The sequence below is a fragment of the Drosophila navojoa genome, chromosome 3 (assembly GCF_054131105.1).
Source record: "Drosophila navojoa isolate 15081-1374.11 chromosome 3, UAZ_NAV_1.0, whole genome shotgun sequence".
In the NCBI taxonomy this organism is placed as follows: domain Eukaryota; kingdom Metazoa; phylum Arthropoda; class Insecta; order Diptera; family Drosophilidae; genus Drosophila; species Drosophila navojoa.
In genome coordinates, this window is record NC_142891.1 from 219789 (window position 1) to 236849 (window position 17061).

General features: G+C 42.3%; 1 protein-coding gene and 1 long non-coding RNA gene across 2 annotated transcripts; both read left to right on the forward strand.

Moving 5' to 3' along the window:
- Positions 1-1767: 1767 nt before the first annotated feature.
- Positions 1768-3170, forward strand: LOC108649571 (uncharacterized). The gene is made up of 2 exons (XM_018098537.3): positions 1768-2426; positions 2485-3170. The coding sequence occupies exons 1-2, from the start codon at positions 1906-1908 to the stop codon at positions 2576-2578; spliced, it is 615 nt and encodes a 204-aa protein (XP_017954026.1). The 5' UTR covers positions 1768-1905; the 3' UTR covers positions 2579-3170.
- A 12873-nt stretch (positions 3171-16043) lies between these two features.
- LOC149091587 (uncharacterized) lies at positions 16044-16544 on the forward strand. The gene is made up of 2 exons (XR_016196509.1): positions 16044-16111; positions 16197-16544. It is a non-coding gene; the product is annotated as an uncharacterized LOC149091587 (long non-coding RNA).
- The last annotated feature ends 517 nt before the right edge of the window (positions 16545-17061 follow it).

Genomic DNA, 17061 nt, shown 5'->3' on the forward strand with positions numbered 1-17061 from the left:
TGTATTTTAATTATAGCCGAGAACATGTCGGCGATAAAATGCAATGTTGTTTTTGAACCCATAAAGGGGATCGAAGTGCTTCCATAAAAATGCCTGCAGACACAAACATCCTGAGGAATACTCGGATAGCTCACAAAGTGCATAGAGGCGACGCCAATTACCACTATTCAACTGCTGTTGTCTGTTCGAAGAGGGCAACTGCCTAAAAGTAGGCCACTGAAACAAAGCGCATCCAAAGTTCCCACGTGTAATCTGGATAGATTGCTCTTGATTATTCACATACATTTCCATTATTTCTTCATAATATCCCAACAATTTGTTAGCCTTCGCTCACTCCCTGCCAGAAGGACACCTGAGCAGAACACATTTCGCCTGTAAACATTGTTGTATAGGAATGAAATGAGATTTTAATGTCTCGTTATACTTTCATTATAGCTACTGTCTGTTGACATTGTTGTTGTTATTGCTGTTGTTGCTGTTGCTGTTGCTGTTGCTGTTGCCATCTCTCGACATTAGCATCGCCAACAGCAACAGCAAGAACATCATTCTGGGCGCCATACGATCTGAAAGCAATTGGAGAGCGCTTTCGACTAACATGTAAAATCCATTATAAAAAGAGAACAAATCTATTTTTGGTTCTTTCCATTCCTCCTCACGCAGCCTTTTCCTTCACTTTTTTTGTTGCTCTGTTATATTTAGAAGGCAGTTTGATAAGGATACATACATACACCAATACTCAATATACATATAGTACAGAATGAACCATGTAAAATTAATTAGATTTATTTATTAGTGCAAGAGCCAAAGACTTTCCCTCCCACCATTTATTCACATCTCTTATCAATTTCACACATTCCATATTTTCTTATCTCATCTTTGTATCGATTTGAAATGCAAGCAATGCCAGCGCCAAGTTGATATATATCTGAGAAGTCTTGTTACTTGGTTTGCAACATTTGCTTATGCCATTCATCTTGTGGGACTGCTACAATAGTATTTACTCTCTCGGAATAGTGATGATCCATGCTCTGACTTTGCTTGTGGCGGGTGTATCGCTGTTACATCGTGCTGTTTCTGCTTGGCTTGTATTTTGATAATTAATTATATTGCTTTTGTTCTATTTGTGCAGCTTCCATTGCAGCGCACATCTCGTGCAGATGTGCGTGAGTGGACGCAGCCATACATATCTGTGTATGTGTATGTGAATGTCTCCCTCTCTCTCTCTTTCTGTGAGTGCTCTCGTATTTCATCGTGCATCGCCCAGCAACGATTACTTACAGTTGTACATACTTACATCAACTAGAAGTAATTGCAATTGCTATTGTTCGTTTGCAATGCAATAATGCGGTCCCACAGGCATATGCGAATATAACACAGCAACAACAGCAGCAACAGCAACAACAATAACGATAACAATAACGAAAGCACATGAGCACTTTGATGTGTCTGCGTGGAGGCTGTTCGCTTGTGTTGGTGTCATTTGCAATAACATGCAGAGCAAGCGTTTATTGTATTTGACATTGTTTCAAAAGTTAAGTTGCCTGTGGCCAGCCGCAGCAACCTGCAACTTGTTGTGTCTGCCCACTTACATGTGCGTGCGTGTGTGTATGTGTGTGTATTTATTTTTATCTGAGTACAAGTTAAATAATTACAACAATCTACCATCTTCCCATCCGAAACTGCTCTGCATCGATTCCTTCTGCCTGGAACAAAGAGTTTTGTATGTGTGAGGAGGCTTTGTCTTTGCTTTTGGAGTTAATCTAGTGAAGCTTTCATTCAATTTTGATTCAGTCTAAAATTCCAATTAAAACAAACAAAAACAAAAAACAAAAAATTCAACAAAAAAATATATAAATATTTTGGAATAGGCAAAATTGGAAGTCTTTAAGTTGTTTTATTTTGAGTATGTCTCTTACAAAAGCCATTGGAAACCAAAGGAAACAAAGGCCAATGTCTGGAAACGTAAATTTTGCGCCCAAGCCCAACAATGCCAAAATGCAGCGCCAGCAGCAGCGCATCTTGAAGCAGAGCTACAGGAACTCTGGCAATGGCCAATTGCAACGCATTGAGCATCGCGTCTGGCGTAAGACAATCGTCGTGACCAAGCCCAAGCCAAAGGACAGAGTGCCTCGGTTGTTCCGCGTAGATCGATCAACTGGCCTGCCCCTTGATTACGAGCGCACCGTGTCGCGGATCATGTCATACGTTAATCCGCAGCACTCGCGGACGCCCAGTCCGGAGAAGGCATTGGAGAATCTATTCTCTCAGCAACTGGCTGGGATCTTTGAACTGTGTAGCAGGAACAACCAATGTCCTCGAGCCATGAAGAACAACATCCGGCTGATGCTGAAATCCTATGGAACGAAGACCCCGCAGAGCAGTGCAGAGGCGGACAATAGGAATCTTTGCGAGTTTCACAGTGCCTGGTTAGTGTCTTAAGTTTAAGACTTTAGTTGGAGAAGTTAAATACCGACTCTCTTACAGCACACGTGGCCCGACACCAAGGCCTGAACTTCAAGCACCACCCACATATAAAAGCAAATTCAATTACAACACCCTGAGGATTCACACCACGTAGCAACTGGGTGAAGGACGGACACTGACTATGTTTACGAACACAACTATACTATATACCATACCACGGCCTCTAGATTGTCTTGTTATAAATGTCCGAACATATGCAATGTATATGCCCATATATTCATATGTATATATATGCCTATATACATATATATGTATTCATATATTCAAGTGCAAGTGCATGTGGCAATGGACAACAAATGCGAAAAATGCATAGATGGTAAATGCTTAGCTTGACGTTATGCATAAATCTTCAATCTTCAAAAGTACCCATCGGCATTAAAAAAAAAAAAAAACAACAATCAAACAAACAAAAACAAATTTTAACTGTTTTCGATTTTACGGAGAAACGACAAGCACGCGAATAGGGGAGCTGTCCATTATGTCCATAATAATGTATAATCTGGAGCAGTCGACATACCCAGGGTTGAAACTGGCTCTTAAACAGGAACACAAACGATGGACGAAAAGAGAAATGGATATGGATAGGATAGTTCGAGGTGGCTGATTACCCGGCTGATTACTACCGCTATGACTATCATATGCATTTCGAAATAAAGCAAACTACCCTATTTAGTGAGAATTGAGAATGATTTGCTATTATATTTGCTGCCTAGCCCACGTTGGCCAGCTTTAATGGGCTTCATATTATGCCAAAACATTTAGGCTACGTCGCCCTTTCCCCTCGCTCTCGCTGGGGCTGTGACCCCAACCGTGCGCCAGCTAAAAAGCCAGCTGCGACGAATTGATGTCAATGATTGTGACAAGTGCACTTGCTCTGCTTTGGTATAGTCAGAGAGGAAGAGCGCGAGGAGAGGGAGAGAGAGAGGCCTTGGTGGATGACAGAGGTGGGACAGAGGTCGGAGTGGGCGGGACAGGGCCACTTGAGCTGAGTTGACAGGCAGAGCCAAAGAGCGCGCATTTAACATTGTCTGAACGAGTGCCATTGTAGAGCGCACTTGAGCGATTCCGCAATGCCAATATATCTGCCACTAACTACAGTGCACAGATCGGCTCTCGATCTGGATTGGGTGTGTTGGCTCTGCGTGTGCCAACTCGGTTAAGCATCAGACAAATATGCCAAGTGCCGCTCACTAATTTGAATATCAGCCCAGCCGGGCTTCGGGCTGAGGCTCATCCCTTGTCGAATGACTTCCTAGATACACATTTGATGCGAATTTCACGCTGTCCCAGGCACTGCAGCCGCACCGCCCGCAAATTAATCGCTCGAATCAGGAGTGCCTGCAATTACCATCAGCAAGGATGGCTAGGTAAATATTAAAGTGGCTAATCATAAGAGTGCTTAGCGCTGGCTCTAGCCATTCGTAAGCTGTTGGATGCCAGACTGGCCCTCGCCAGAGCGCGGCTTAATATTTATAGCTTATTTCTGCGAGCCCACTTACCTTTCCATTCTGTTCTTTTCGCTTTCCACTTATAAATATTTACAAGAACGTTGATGTACTTGAAAACAGCAAGTCTCTGAGGGATCTAATCAGGAGTGCACGACCTCGTGTAAATCATAATCCTCATGACGATTAAAAGGGTGTGATATCCTAATGATAGCTAAAACAAAGATTAGTAACATAGTCGGCATTCTAAAATTGTCGCTCAACTGGCATAAAATCATCTTTTATAGACATTAGCGTAACAGAAATGAGTTATATACATATAAACAGATTTGCAATTGTTTAGACCTTTGGGTAATCGGAGCTCGTAACTATTGACTTGAGCCGGTTCGGCTCGACTTCCTTGCCTGTTGATTATTATCTATAAGGGAAATACTTATGCTTGACACTTCAGATGATTTCAGATTTTTGTAGCTGTCATTTGACTTGTTTACTGTGGACTTTTGTTTACACGCACGGGGAGGCAATCGTTTGACTGCCACTTGAAACGATGTCAGTTTTTTGGCTGACACCACGGGCATTGCTCCTCCGTTGTTTTCGGTACCAGTTAAATAAACAAAACAATACTGAGACATCGCAGCGGCAGAGGTGGTAATCGCATCAGTTCTATCATCGCATTCAGCTCCAGCTTGGCTCATCATGGTCAGCATTGTCCTACTGATCCGTGGCCGTACCCTTGCCCCGGGACAGTCGCTGTGGTTTGTCGGCTGCCATCGATGCTGTTTTTGACGTGCGACAATATTGAGATATCGTCTCAAGTGTAAATTGTTATCGACACTTTGCGAAGCGTGCGTTTTAGACATTCCCCTGCAGCAGTATCATCAACGTCAATGGCACGCAAGTCTCCGGACCCCCAGCATCCGTGGCCATCGCTACTCCCGCTCTACTTCTCTGTTTGGGATGTTGATTGTTTGCTTGAACATTTGTTTAGTTTGTGCATTTGATCGGAAGCTGCCTCGGCACTCCTCAGCCGTCATTTTTCGCTCTCACGTTGTTTGCCTTTTAAAACAACTTGTAGTGAAAGATTAAAGCTCCCAGTCGACGTTTAGGTTTGTATTTATTGACTACTGCAATTTTATATATAAGTGTATCGAATCGAGGAAATACGGAGCCGCACAATAAGTTAGCCGGAGCTAAGGAAAAGTTTGATTGTGCCATTGTTACAATAATCGAAGTTATTCACATTGTTGGCCCTGCCAAAAGACCTACATACACACACACATATATTCAATTGTTTATAAACTGTGAAGGTCGTTAGTTAGTCAAAGCGTGGTCAAAGCCGCGTAAACCTTACCGAGCCACTGAACTGTGCAGTTTAACTTTGGTTTTTGGGGCCCTCATGGACGACACGGGACGGAACGGGGCGGGACAGAACAGGACAGGATAAGTCGGCAAGGCATCAAGACTGTGGCGTTCATTTGGTTCGTTGTGCCTTATTCATTAGCTGGTTTCCGTTTCCGCTTCATTCAATTCTCTTGATGCCTTCACTGCGACTGACTTAATGCCATTGACGTGGCCCTTGCGTTGCCGAATGCTATGTTACGTTGTCTCTACTGCCTCCCTCCACACCTTGCTTGCGTATTTCGACCGAGCACCGTTTTTGCTGGAACTCCATGAAATGGCCCGCTACTCCACTACTCCTCTGCTCCTATGCTCCTCTGCTCCTCTTCTTCCGGCAAACCCGACTCACTCTATTTGGCAATTCATTTTCAATTTATCTTGCCTAATATCGACATGCTTTTAGGTTTCGTCCTTTCCTTTGCCTACTGGCTCCTGACTGACTTAACTGGCTGACGGAACGAACGGACTGTAACTGGATTTCCAAGGAGTGTTCTACGTTCAGGCTTTATTTCAGATTGGCCACGACTATGGTCGGGTTTATCTCGGCCATTGACTTACGCATACACACTTTTGTTTTCCGTGTAGCTGAAAGCTGATACTTTGCCAGCTGGCTTATCGACTTCTCGCGTATTAGCTAACCATTAATAAATAAAATTTTAAATTGAAGAAAGCACATATTGCTGAGGTGCACCACCAAATGTGAAAGTCCTTTATTGGCTGTAAAATCTATGTATGTGTGCGCGTGTGCCTTGCCTCTTCGTTTTAATAACAGTCGCAGCTCAGCTCCGCTACAGCGCTGCAGACAAGCTTAGCTCGTTTTCATTTATTTTAATAAAGTTAAAAGCCACCCGAAACATCAACGGCCCCGGCAACCCGTACCCGTACCTGTACCTATACCGGGGCAATACCAAATGCTTGACACTGTGCCAAGCGCGCTCCGTCGTCGTTGCTGTTGCTGTAGGTAGTAAAATTTAAAATTTAAACGAGTTGTTTGTAATATTTATTGTGAAAGCTCACCCTTTTTTCGTCCTCCGCTGCCGGTGCTGGCAAATATACAGACATATATGGAAACAAAAGCGGGGCTAATGGGAGAACAGGTCAGGACGCATTCATTAACAAGGAAAGCGCTTTCCCGTCGACTCGTCTGCCCGTCTGTCCGTCTGTCCGTCTGTCCGTCTGTCCGTCCGACTGTCGGTCAGAAAGTCAGACAGCTCGTTTTTCAGTTGCCCCCGAATCACACAATTGACGAACCAGCAGCACACTCTGGCAAGCACAAAGTGCTTATATTTTTCTGGCAACGGAAATTCGTATGGCTTCCGGCATTTTTGTTGCAGCTCCCTTTTACTTCAGCTGTGGTCGCTGCTCGCGATTGCAAATTCTCGTATGCTGCAGCCATGCCAAAAATGCCCTGCCAATACTTTCACTGCCACAAGAATGCCTGCATGCAGCACATGCTTATGGTCCGTAGTCTGCCTGGTGTCAGGAGCACGTAGGACTTGTGACTGTTATTGCCAGTCAAGGCGAGCCACGGCAGCGTTGCCAAAAACAAGGGATTATAATCCCACTGATGACCTACGTTCAGTCACTGCCACACGATGCCAAAAGTTTGCACACGAAGCAAAAGTTAATGTTTGTGATTTTCTGTCAATAATTATGCCTTGAACTCACTGAAGACGGGCAGACAGAGGTATATCGAATTTATGTGGTGTGCCGTATATTTATGTGTCCGTCCCTGACTCTATGCCTTAAGTGAATGAGGTGAACTGGCCGTAACTATTTAAAAACTAATTTAACTTTTATTTAAGCTCTCAACCCAAAGTTATTTGAGCTTATGGAGCCTTTGCCGAAATAGTTGCAAAGCGAATAAAATATAGAAATAAATATCCTCTCAGTGCTGCACTGTTTTGTAGTATATGTAAGCATTAGCAGAGTGTTTCAAAGTGCTTGAAAAGTAAATCAAAGTATTTGCTGAGCAGCTGCAGCTCACGCCCACCTTCCGAAAGCCCCTCCGGGCTAAGTACTTTCAAATTGAGTTAATAGGCAGGTGCAGTAGCAATATCTGTGAGCAGAATATCTCAGGGTTTTGCTCTGCTTATTTTGTTCTTTTTTAGTAAATTCTTGGCCATGATATTTAAACCGGCATCTACAATTCCCCTTTAATATTAAGGTTTACTGATTTGCTGTTGTGTTTGTTGTTGTTGTTGTTGTTGTTGTTGTTAGTGGGACTTTGTTAAGCTCAGCTCAGGCCAGCTGACCGCATGCAACTTTGTTGATATCATTGTTGGCGAGTGTCCCTTTGCTTTTATTATACTTTTTGGCTGTAGACTGTATACTGTATACTATTTCAATTCTATTAAGTTTTCGCCCCTTTTCGCCTTTGTGTGTGGGCGCTGTTGCCTGCTGCCGTCTGGTATCTAAGCGTGGACACTTGACTGGTCCCTTGCTGCTTGGCCCATAATGGAATTATTTGTATTAAATTGTGGCAACCAATAAATGAAATTGGAGCAGATCATCATTATCACGACATGAGTCTGCACCAGCACTAGCAGCAGCAGCAGCCGCAGCCGCAGCCACAGCCATAGCCACAGCAGCAATTCTAACACAATTGAAAACTTGCGAAATGATGAAGCTTTTATTCGGCTAGAAAGCGCTTCAAATTAAATTAAAAGTTAAGGTTTCTTCCTTTTCAGTTCTCTTTGATTTGCGCCTTTAATGTAGCTATTTTCGAGTTCCTTGAAATTCGCCCTTTCCCTCGCAGCTCGGATCTCTCGAATGTCTTTGATGTTGTTGTTGATGCTGCTGTTGTTCGGTTAAGCGCGCTTATCTGGACCGCAAACATTTTTATTCCATTCCAAGGCATTTTGCCGGGAATTGAAAACAAGGTCGAGCCTGGCGGCTATTTCCAATTTAATGCTATTGCCTGGTGATGAATATGTATTTAAGTGCAGGTGCTCTGCAATTTGTCAGCAGCTCTCTATACGCGCCAGCGCGGCAATCTCGAGGCAAGCTCTGTTGACACTTGACGCCTGACGCACGGCACGAAATCATTTTTAAGCAGCCACCGCAGCAGCTGAAAGCAAAAATATCATTGGGGACTCTGTCGCCGCTTTGCTCACACTGCAGACCCCTCGACAGAGATTGATGGACGGGCGTCGTGCAATCGGAAAGTGCATTATAAACAAGTTATATTCCTCGTGCTGTGCCTTTCAGTCGAAACAGTGTACAAAACCCAGAGTACATACACAGAATTAGCTTGCTACACTTTATGGAGTCTTCACTTAGCTCTTTGTTTGTCCTTTTACTGTTTAAAATGTGCTCGTTTTATTCATTTTATTTTATTTATGAGTGCAAAGTCGAGAAAATCTGACAAGCCTAAGAACAGGATTCTTTTTAAATAATTTTATTCAATTCAGTTTTATTTTTCCCACAATAGCAATTTAGTTTGGGCCAAAAATAACTTTTGCACCAAGCATTTTATTCTTTAAAATACAAGCCTTATGTACGACTGCAAAACAAGCTTAGCATACTTTTGTGGGCAACTTGGCTGTCTCTTCTCTCGCCTGCTTTGTATTCAGAGATTTCTTTTTCTTTATTATTATTTTTTTTTTTTTTTAAATTTTTACCCAATTTATTTGGAATTTCTTCCAGGTAAAACGACTTTACCTTCGCCAATGCCAACTCATTATCGTAAACAGTCATTTTATATCAAATAAACATCAAAGTGCTGTGACTCATGTATGTAGATGTTACAGACATCAACCACTTAGTCTATGCCACAAAGTCTGAGCTTTGCAAATTCTTTATTTTGCCCTCAGGTATACTCTCCACCAAAAAACTGTTGGCTATTATTAGTGCTATTATTAATGCTGAAAGCGTAGCCTTTTGTGTGGTTAATTCATTTTGTAATTGGACATCAAAATCGTCGAGATTTAAGCCTCTTTAAAAGCCTCTTGAATCATCTTGAATAAAATTGAGAGGCTGTCTGATTCGGTTGGACATGTTTATTAAACGGATAACAAGCGCAAAGCCTAACCTAATTTTAAGAACCAATCATGCCAACCAATCATCATACATAATATTTCGGGAAGAAAATAAAAAGTAAGACAGTCAACCTGGCCCAGAAATCAACGTTTAAAAAAACGGTCGTTTGATGTATAAACGACCACAATAAAGCATGTTAGTAGATTAAATCCAATCACCCATTAAATTTCGAGTACACCAGAGCGAGAGGTGGACCGGGTGACCACAGAAACCGCAAAAGTAAACTCTTTGAGTAGGGTCAGAAAGTGGGGAGGGCTGGGCCGTATTGCTGTATTGATGTGCCCTAATCAAATAAATTGTCATACACACTTGTCAGACCGTCGACAGGAGATGGAGTGGATTTGAATAAATAGAAAAATCATATTAATATGCCTCAATTGCACTCTGATCGCCTCCCAGCCGAAGCCAGAGACAACAAACATCATTACTTATTAAATGGGCCCAAACGCTCTTGTTGTGCATACAGTGCATACAGTTAACAAGCCAACGCTAAAAAGAGGTAAACAAAGACCGAGTATTGGGCTGAGACGGCTTTAAACTTGCTTCGCTATGGCTGGCCATTTGGAATATTGATTTTTTGCATAGTTCTTTATTCTCTATTCAGCTCTTGCTCTCTGCTCACTCCTCCACGATTTCAGATTGTGAGTTTGCTTTGGTCTGTTTGACAGCGTCATTTAAAATACTTGGGTTTTTATAGAGGCATACTCTCCCCTCACACAACCCACAAGCCCAATGAACACTAGAGTCTGCTGCCTCGATTTCCCTTGTATTCAATGGGCTTCAGTGGTTAGCCTTTACTTCATCCTCAAATGTCTATATACTCCCTGACTAGCAGACACTCAAGCTGATGTAATACTTCAGTAGGATGCAGCCACGAGTCGTAATGATTTTGATAAGCGTAAAATTAATTAGTTTTCAACACTTCAAATAATTGAGAAGAGGAATTAAATGTGCAGGTGTGCTACACACACGCGCCGAGTGCCAAACCTAAATCAGCAAAACGCATAAGTATGCAGATTGTAAAACACAAAATGACTTCAGCCGGTCACAGATACGGAAATTGAACAGCACAAAGGCACAGCAAAGGAAGCAATTTTCCCTATGACTGCATTTTCACAAAATGGCTAGAGATATAAACAAGTCAGCTAAGGTGGGGAAATAGACAGAGAGAGAGAGAGAGATATAGCAAGAAAGCGAACACTAGTGAGACTTTCTACAGGCAGCATTGTGGCACGTCATTTGAAACAAGAGTGCTCAAGTGCCGACTGCCCGACTTAAATATACCCTGTATTCTAAACAGGTCGAGCAATAGGAGTCTCGTTATATTAGTTATCCTCGAAAAATTCTGTAATGATTTGACGAAAATTAATTTTGTGTCAGCAATAGAACTATTCTAATGGTAAACTGACCTTTGATAGACTTGGATCTCCTTGATACGTCCCTGCCTCCTTCAGGATGTAATATACTTTTTGAGCTCTTTGGTGACACAGTTACACACCTGCAAATGTCCATTCAGAAATGTAAGAAGGATACTGACGCCAATCAATTATTGCTTACTTAGGTGGCCCTGAAGAGGTTTGCTTGGGCATGTGCGAATGGCTTTACCTAGTTTCCTAGAGTTGAAGCTAATGCATGAGAAGAATTTGACGATGCGGGGGCATAAAAAAAAAAAACAATGAAAAAAGTCTGTCGCGAAATATTTAAAATGCAATTCTAAAGCGATTTGTTTTATGGCCATTGCTCCTCGAGCTGCAGCAGCCGAAGTAGAAGAAGAAGAAGAAGAAGAAGAGAAAAGAGAAATGAGCATCCATCGTCCCACTCGCAATTGTTTCGTTGGCACCAGCATTTTGCGGATCTCTTTATATCCGTTTCCGGCATACGGTCGAGTGCACCCGACAGAGACTGCGGTGCGGAAAACTTAACTCGCATTTGATGTTTGCCAAGCAGCTGTTAATGCTGCATGATTTATATCGAGTCTGCCAACTGCAGAGCCCAGCGGTCAGCTGCCAGGCTAGGCGGCTCATTATACGGCACTTCATTTACGTAGCCGACTGTATATATATGCGGATTTATGTAGATGGCTGTGTAAGCCCACTCCTAACCTTATGGGTGTGGCTCCATCAACCGTTTATGACGCTTCGGATGGTCATTTGTATATGTATGTATATATAAAGTGTGTTGGCGCTGTCAAAGACCAAAAGTCATGGCTGTCGTTCTTCTAAGGATTAGTGGGCATCTCCGTCTACTGCTGTAAGTGGTGCATTTATTTCCGATCCTGATATTTTAAAATTTATTTCTGGAGGCATTTGCATCGCGGTATATTTCATATGCGGCTTGATAAATGCGTTCGATGTCCTTACGGCCCCATTGCTGCTTCGTTTAGGATGTCATCTTGTGGCTTTCGCTGCGAAATGATTTGTGTGGCCGCATTCAGTTATTTTTTGCGCAAAGTCTGACACACTGGAGCACATAAATCAATACTCAAATACTTGCTTAACTCGTAAAATAGCCGCACACATGCGCGGGCTCACACACATTTGCACATTCAAATGTACAAAGCAAATGTGCACCGAGCAAAGTTTTCAGACGCAACTGCTGACCAAACCCATACAAATTTATTGGTAACCAACAATATAGATAGACCCCACTAAAGTTGCACGTTTTTACCGACAATTAAAGTTATTATATTTATGGAGTCATTAGTCTGGGTCACATTAAATATAAGTGCCAACACATTGCATTGAGTCGCTTTATGTGACACTTGATATGTCCAAGCCAAGCTGTTCAAGGTCGTGCAATAAGAAAAGACACGCCTAGCAATGCACTTTGATTATATTGAATATTTACGATATTAAGCCTTAATGAACTTAAATATCGTGCGATGTAAATCACTTAAAATCGGATAATCTCAGCAAAGCGCGGCAAGTGAGACCCGAAAAGGAACACCTGATAGAGCGAAACACTTTAGGAAATTGTTTTTCGAGTAAAATAATTGGAACATAAATTCGCTTGACCTCATTCTATTTTTATGCAGGCAGAGACGCCCCATGGAGCAGCCCTTCATTACCTGAAAAGATTTGCGGCAGTTGCACTAAATCTGTTAAAGCAGAATAAAAACTGTGTCAACAGCAAGCAGAGCACCCCGAGTGAAACATCTCTCAATTTGTAAGTGGAGTAGCAGGGATCAAGAACACTGAGGAGGAAGACATTGCCCCATTGCACGAAACAGTAAAATAAAATACTAAAACACTTGGGGCATTTATAGCTATAGCTATGGCCATAGCTATTCCACTTTTATGCCAGTTGACTGGCAGCTTTTATGTCATGTTTTCGTTGTTCCATTTCAATGCAAACATTAAACTATGTTTAACACTCTGCGCCAGTCTGCAGCGATGTTCCAGGCGACCACGATGCATATGAGAGAGCGACGACAACAGCCACAGTTAAATTTGAACTAACCATTCATACGTCTTCCCGCGCCCACATGCCCACGCCCACAGCCACATAGAGCAAACAATTAGAAAATATCACACACAAAGGCGACAGGACCCGCAGCCACAGCTGTTATTGCTGTCGTCTGCCAGGACGCGCTCTTCGCCGCGGGACTTAAAAATACTCAAAAGTATTTATCACACACTGCGCTGTGGCGTGCTCACTTTTTGTGCTCGCTCTCAAAGCGAAGAGACTGTTTTGGTTTTGTGTACCCTGCTCCCTGCTCTCCCTGCTCTGCCCTGGAGAAAAACTAATTAGGATATTTGATTGTCAAAATAGAATGGGAGTTCTAAATATGTACCTGCAGATATACCCACAAGTGGATGAGTTATCTGAGCCAGGAGCAAGTATTGTGCAGTCTATAAAGCCCCATTTGTATGGAATAGATATATACCACAGTGCTTAAAGCGAAAATAATAAATTAGAGGGAAAAGAGTTATAAGCATTCGTTTATTGCTTTAGTTTATGCATTTGGCTGGTCAGCATAAATAAATAAATGTAACTGAAGCATAAAATGTGTTTTAAAATAATCACGTAAAATATGGGCGAGCGATAAAAGCCAAGCATCATATTGAGCGATACTATTAAATGGGAGCTTTATAATGTAGAATATATATAGCACATTCTTTTATGTACATATATACGAGCTCAATTTGCAATTCAAGATATTTATTGTCAATATTGCATTGGTACTTGAAATGGTACACAAATATTGGGAAAGATTCACATAAAAATAATTAAATTATTATGTGTTTAATAATTAAAACTTGCCGCATCCAAGAATTTCTCCTGACACAAAAACCCTGCAAAGGAGAAACAATAATGAGATCGTCAAGAATTTCTCCTGAAAGTTTTGTTTGATTTGATTGAGATTACTCTCAGTGTGTTAAATTTCCTTGGCAGAATGAACACTAAAGAAAAAGAAATATAAGTACATGACAGTATTGAGTTATTTAGCATTGATTGAGCTGATTCTTCAATAGACAAAACACTTCAGTTGAGCAATTTTACGATTGGCAACCTGGTTTTCGGCTCAGTGCATGCGAAATTGTTGCTGCAGCCGGGAATACAAATTATGTGTACTGGCAAAATATCACGTACATATAACTGTGTGCTCACACGCACACACAGGCACACACGCAGGCCCTCTCGCTGCAGTGAATGCAACAATTTTCATGTCGCCCATGGCACTCAGAGTTTCGAAACATACTTTAAAAGACATTCGTTTACTATGATCAGGTGTAGAAAAAAGTTTTCCCAACATTCAATTGAACGAGCTTTAAGTTGAATTTTGTAAATGTATATATTATATATATATTATATATATATGTTATATATTTAATGTATTCAGAATCAAATCAATTCGCACTCTGAGCGACCTTCGTATTTAATAATCATGAATGGGCTATAGCTCAAAAGTAAATTCCTACGATTTGTACCACGCAGAGGGAAGACGAGGAGAGGGATGAGCGCGATGCCTGCGACGCAACGTTTAGTTATTATGTTTAGCTGTAAGCCGAACTGAATGAAATATCACATCCTGGAAAGAAATAAAAATCAGCGTCAGTAAAAATACACATAAGAAATAAGCAGGAAGCAGCCAGAGATGAAACAGGAAGTAAAACACACACACCTACGCTCACACACAAAAACCGAGACGAAACGCTCGCAGCGTCAAAAGACAATGACGATGCAGGTTCCCAAAGCTGGTCGACAAGGTGTGGGTGGGGGATGAGCTGCCAGCATCTGTACACAGGAGCTGAGCAAATAAAAAACCAACAAAAAATATATATACATATATGTGTGTATATATACTTACGTATTATATACATAACGATGCTGGCTGGCCGGCATCAAACGTGACGAAAAATGTAAAAATAAAATATAATGGCTATGCAGTAGTCCCTGCGCCACGCCGTGTCCTGGACTTGAGCGATAATTTTTTATTTGTATGCCTATCCGTAAGCTAAAAGTTAGCGGGGCCAAAGTGCCCAAAAACAAAGCGGGCCAGTGCTGGCAGTTTATCCTTTTTCACGATAGATTTAGCTTTTTTTTCCCATTTCTCTCATATTTACACATTAATTATTTTACTGTTATTATTATTATTTTCGTTTTCGTTTTTCACATTATGATTCTTATTTCTGTTTCTATTTTCTGTTCTAGTTTTATTTTTGTTTTTGCAGAAAATCAGGTTTGGTTTTATATATTTATTTTTGAGGCTTTATGTTGTCTTCTTGTCGGTCTCGATGGGTGAGAGGCAGCACTAGTAGGTCAACTCCAAATGGTAATGGCTAAGGGATAAGGCGTGAGGGACACGGCGTGCGGGGTTAGAAGTGAGAACAACACATACACTTGGCCCCGAAAAAAAACGAGCAAAAAAGGAAGAAAAAAAAAAACATTTTGTAGCCACGGTCGCCGCCGTCAAGCTGCGCGTTATCCTTTGTGTAATTTTTGGTTTAATGAGGCAGCATTGGCAGCAAGAACTTGCCTCTTTCTGCTGCTCCGGCACCTCCTGTTCCTTTGGCCTGCTCCGCCTCCTACGCCCCCTCTGGGCCTGCTATACACCTCCTTTGTAATAGCCAGCTTGCTTTTAACGATGCCGCACAGTAGGCAGCCATATTTTTTTCACTCATACATTTTTATGGCCGGAGCATTAAGTTAAAATTTGTGTTAAATATTTTATTGTTTTTATGGTCACATGAACACCTTAATTTTTATGTCTGTGTGCAGCGACATAGGTCCTGCAAATTATGAATATTATTTAATGCTGCGACTGTCTAGCCCTAGACTTGGCTTACAAAACTGTTGGCCAATGCCTCACACTCACGCTGCGTATGTGTGCGTGTGTGTCTGGGCTCATTATTAGCAACGAACCTTTTTAGGATCGAACACCAGGGGCTGATGGGATACACAATTGCTTCGCCACCTGTCCGCTTGCCAATGTGCCGTTCGATGACAGCTTTAACTTTTATCTGTCTGCCAGGAGCGGAGATGAGTCGGCGGGAATGGAATAGAGTGGGTGTTTGGTTTCCTATTAATTACTCATTGCCATTGCCAGTTGTAAGCTTCGTTGCCGTGTCCAATTAAAAGGACAAGTAGAAGCGTGGTGGACGGTTCCACCCGACTGCACAATGCTCGTGAACGGTTTAGATGAACAGAGAAAATCAATCATTGTATCTATGTCTATCTGCAGGTTGGCGCTTACGCAAATCCAATACACTCTAATGCAGCTGGCGAGCGAGCATAACAAGGTAATTACTAACTATGCCAACAGCTCTCGAGTATCGGAGCATGGAAGACGAAATCACTTTAATTTTCGTTTAAGTGATTCCACAGACAAATCAGCTTCATGCAAGTGGAATTTATGAGTGTTACTTGGCATTGATGCATGCTGCCGTATCTCGAGTCGATTTGATTAGTCTCTGAATAGCTCATAAATAGCTAACGAAGAGCCAATGAAGTACGGGGCAATTAATCTGCGGATATTGACCAGGCACAGGCACAGGTAGAGGTACAGGTAGGGGCACAGGTACACAAGGCAGGCGTGTACTTGGGGCAAAGTAAATTATTTTTAGCATGCATAGGTTTATGGCACGTAACGTCGCCGAAATTTGCAGATTTATTGCAGCTAAAATCAACGCTAATATAATGCATAAATCAGGCCGCTCTGGCCAACCTACGATATATATTCGCCTGAATCTAGCATAAATAAGTTCGTCTCGGCTCTACCTCTGGTGAGCGGGCCAAGTCTCCGGCTACATGTGAGCCAAATGAAATTCAGCGAAAACGAATCATTTTGGCCAACGGCTGATGGCGGATGCCTGATGGCAGATGGCTGGGCTTGGGGTTGGGGTTGGGGTTGGGGCTGGGGTTCGGGTTGGATGGCTGGCTAGGTTACCCTAAATTGCTCGACGGCTATATTAGGTGCACGATTTTTTAGCAGAGCGTAGCAAACAGACAGCAAGAAAGAGAGAGAGAGAGTGACAGAGAGAGACCATTAGAGAGCGCAGACGTCAAGTCTCTCGCCTTCCAGCGGTCCTGCGAAGCTCTCACACAGAACTGCAAGGGAAATAACAGACAGCGAAATAAAACTGGGTTTTTCGCAGCTCTAGCAGCTGGCCAGTGAGTTAGCGCCTCGCAGGCCAGGCTAATTGAAATATTACATCGTAGGTCAGTTTGAGGCAGCCACCGTGAGAACTCG

Bases quoted from the DNA above. Each gene is read 5' to 3' on its own strand.
- LOC108649571 (XM_018098537.3), top strand. From the start codon at position 1,906: ATGTCTCTTACAAAAGCCATTGGAAACCAAAGGAAACAAAGGCCAATG. The intron at 2,427-2,484 runs GTTAGTGTCTTA...ACTCTCTTACAG, and splicing joins TGCGAGTTTCACAGTGCCTG to CACACGTGGCCCGACACCAA.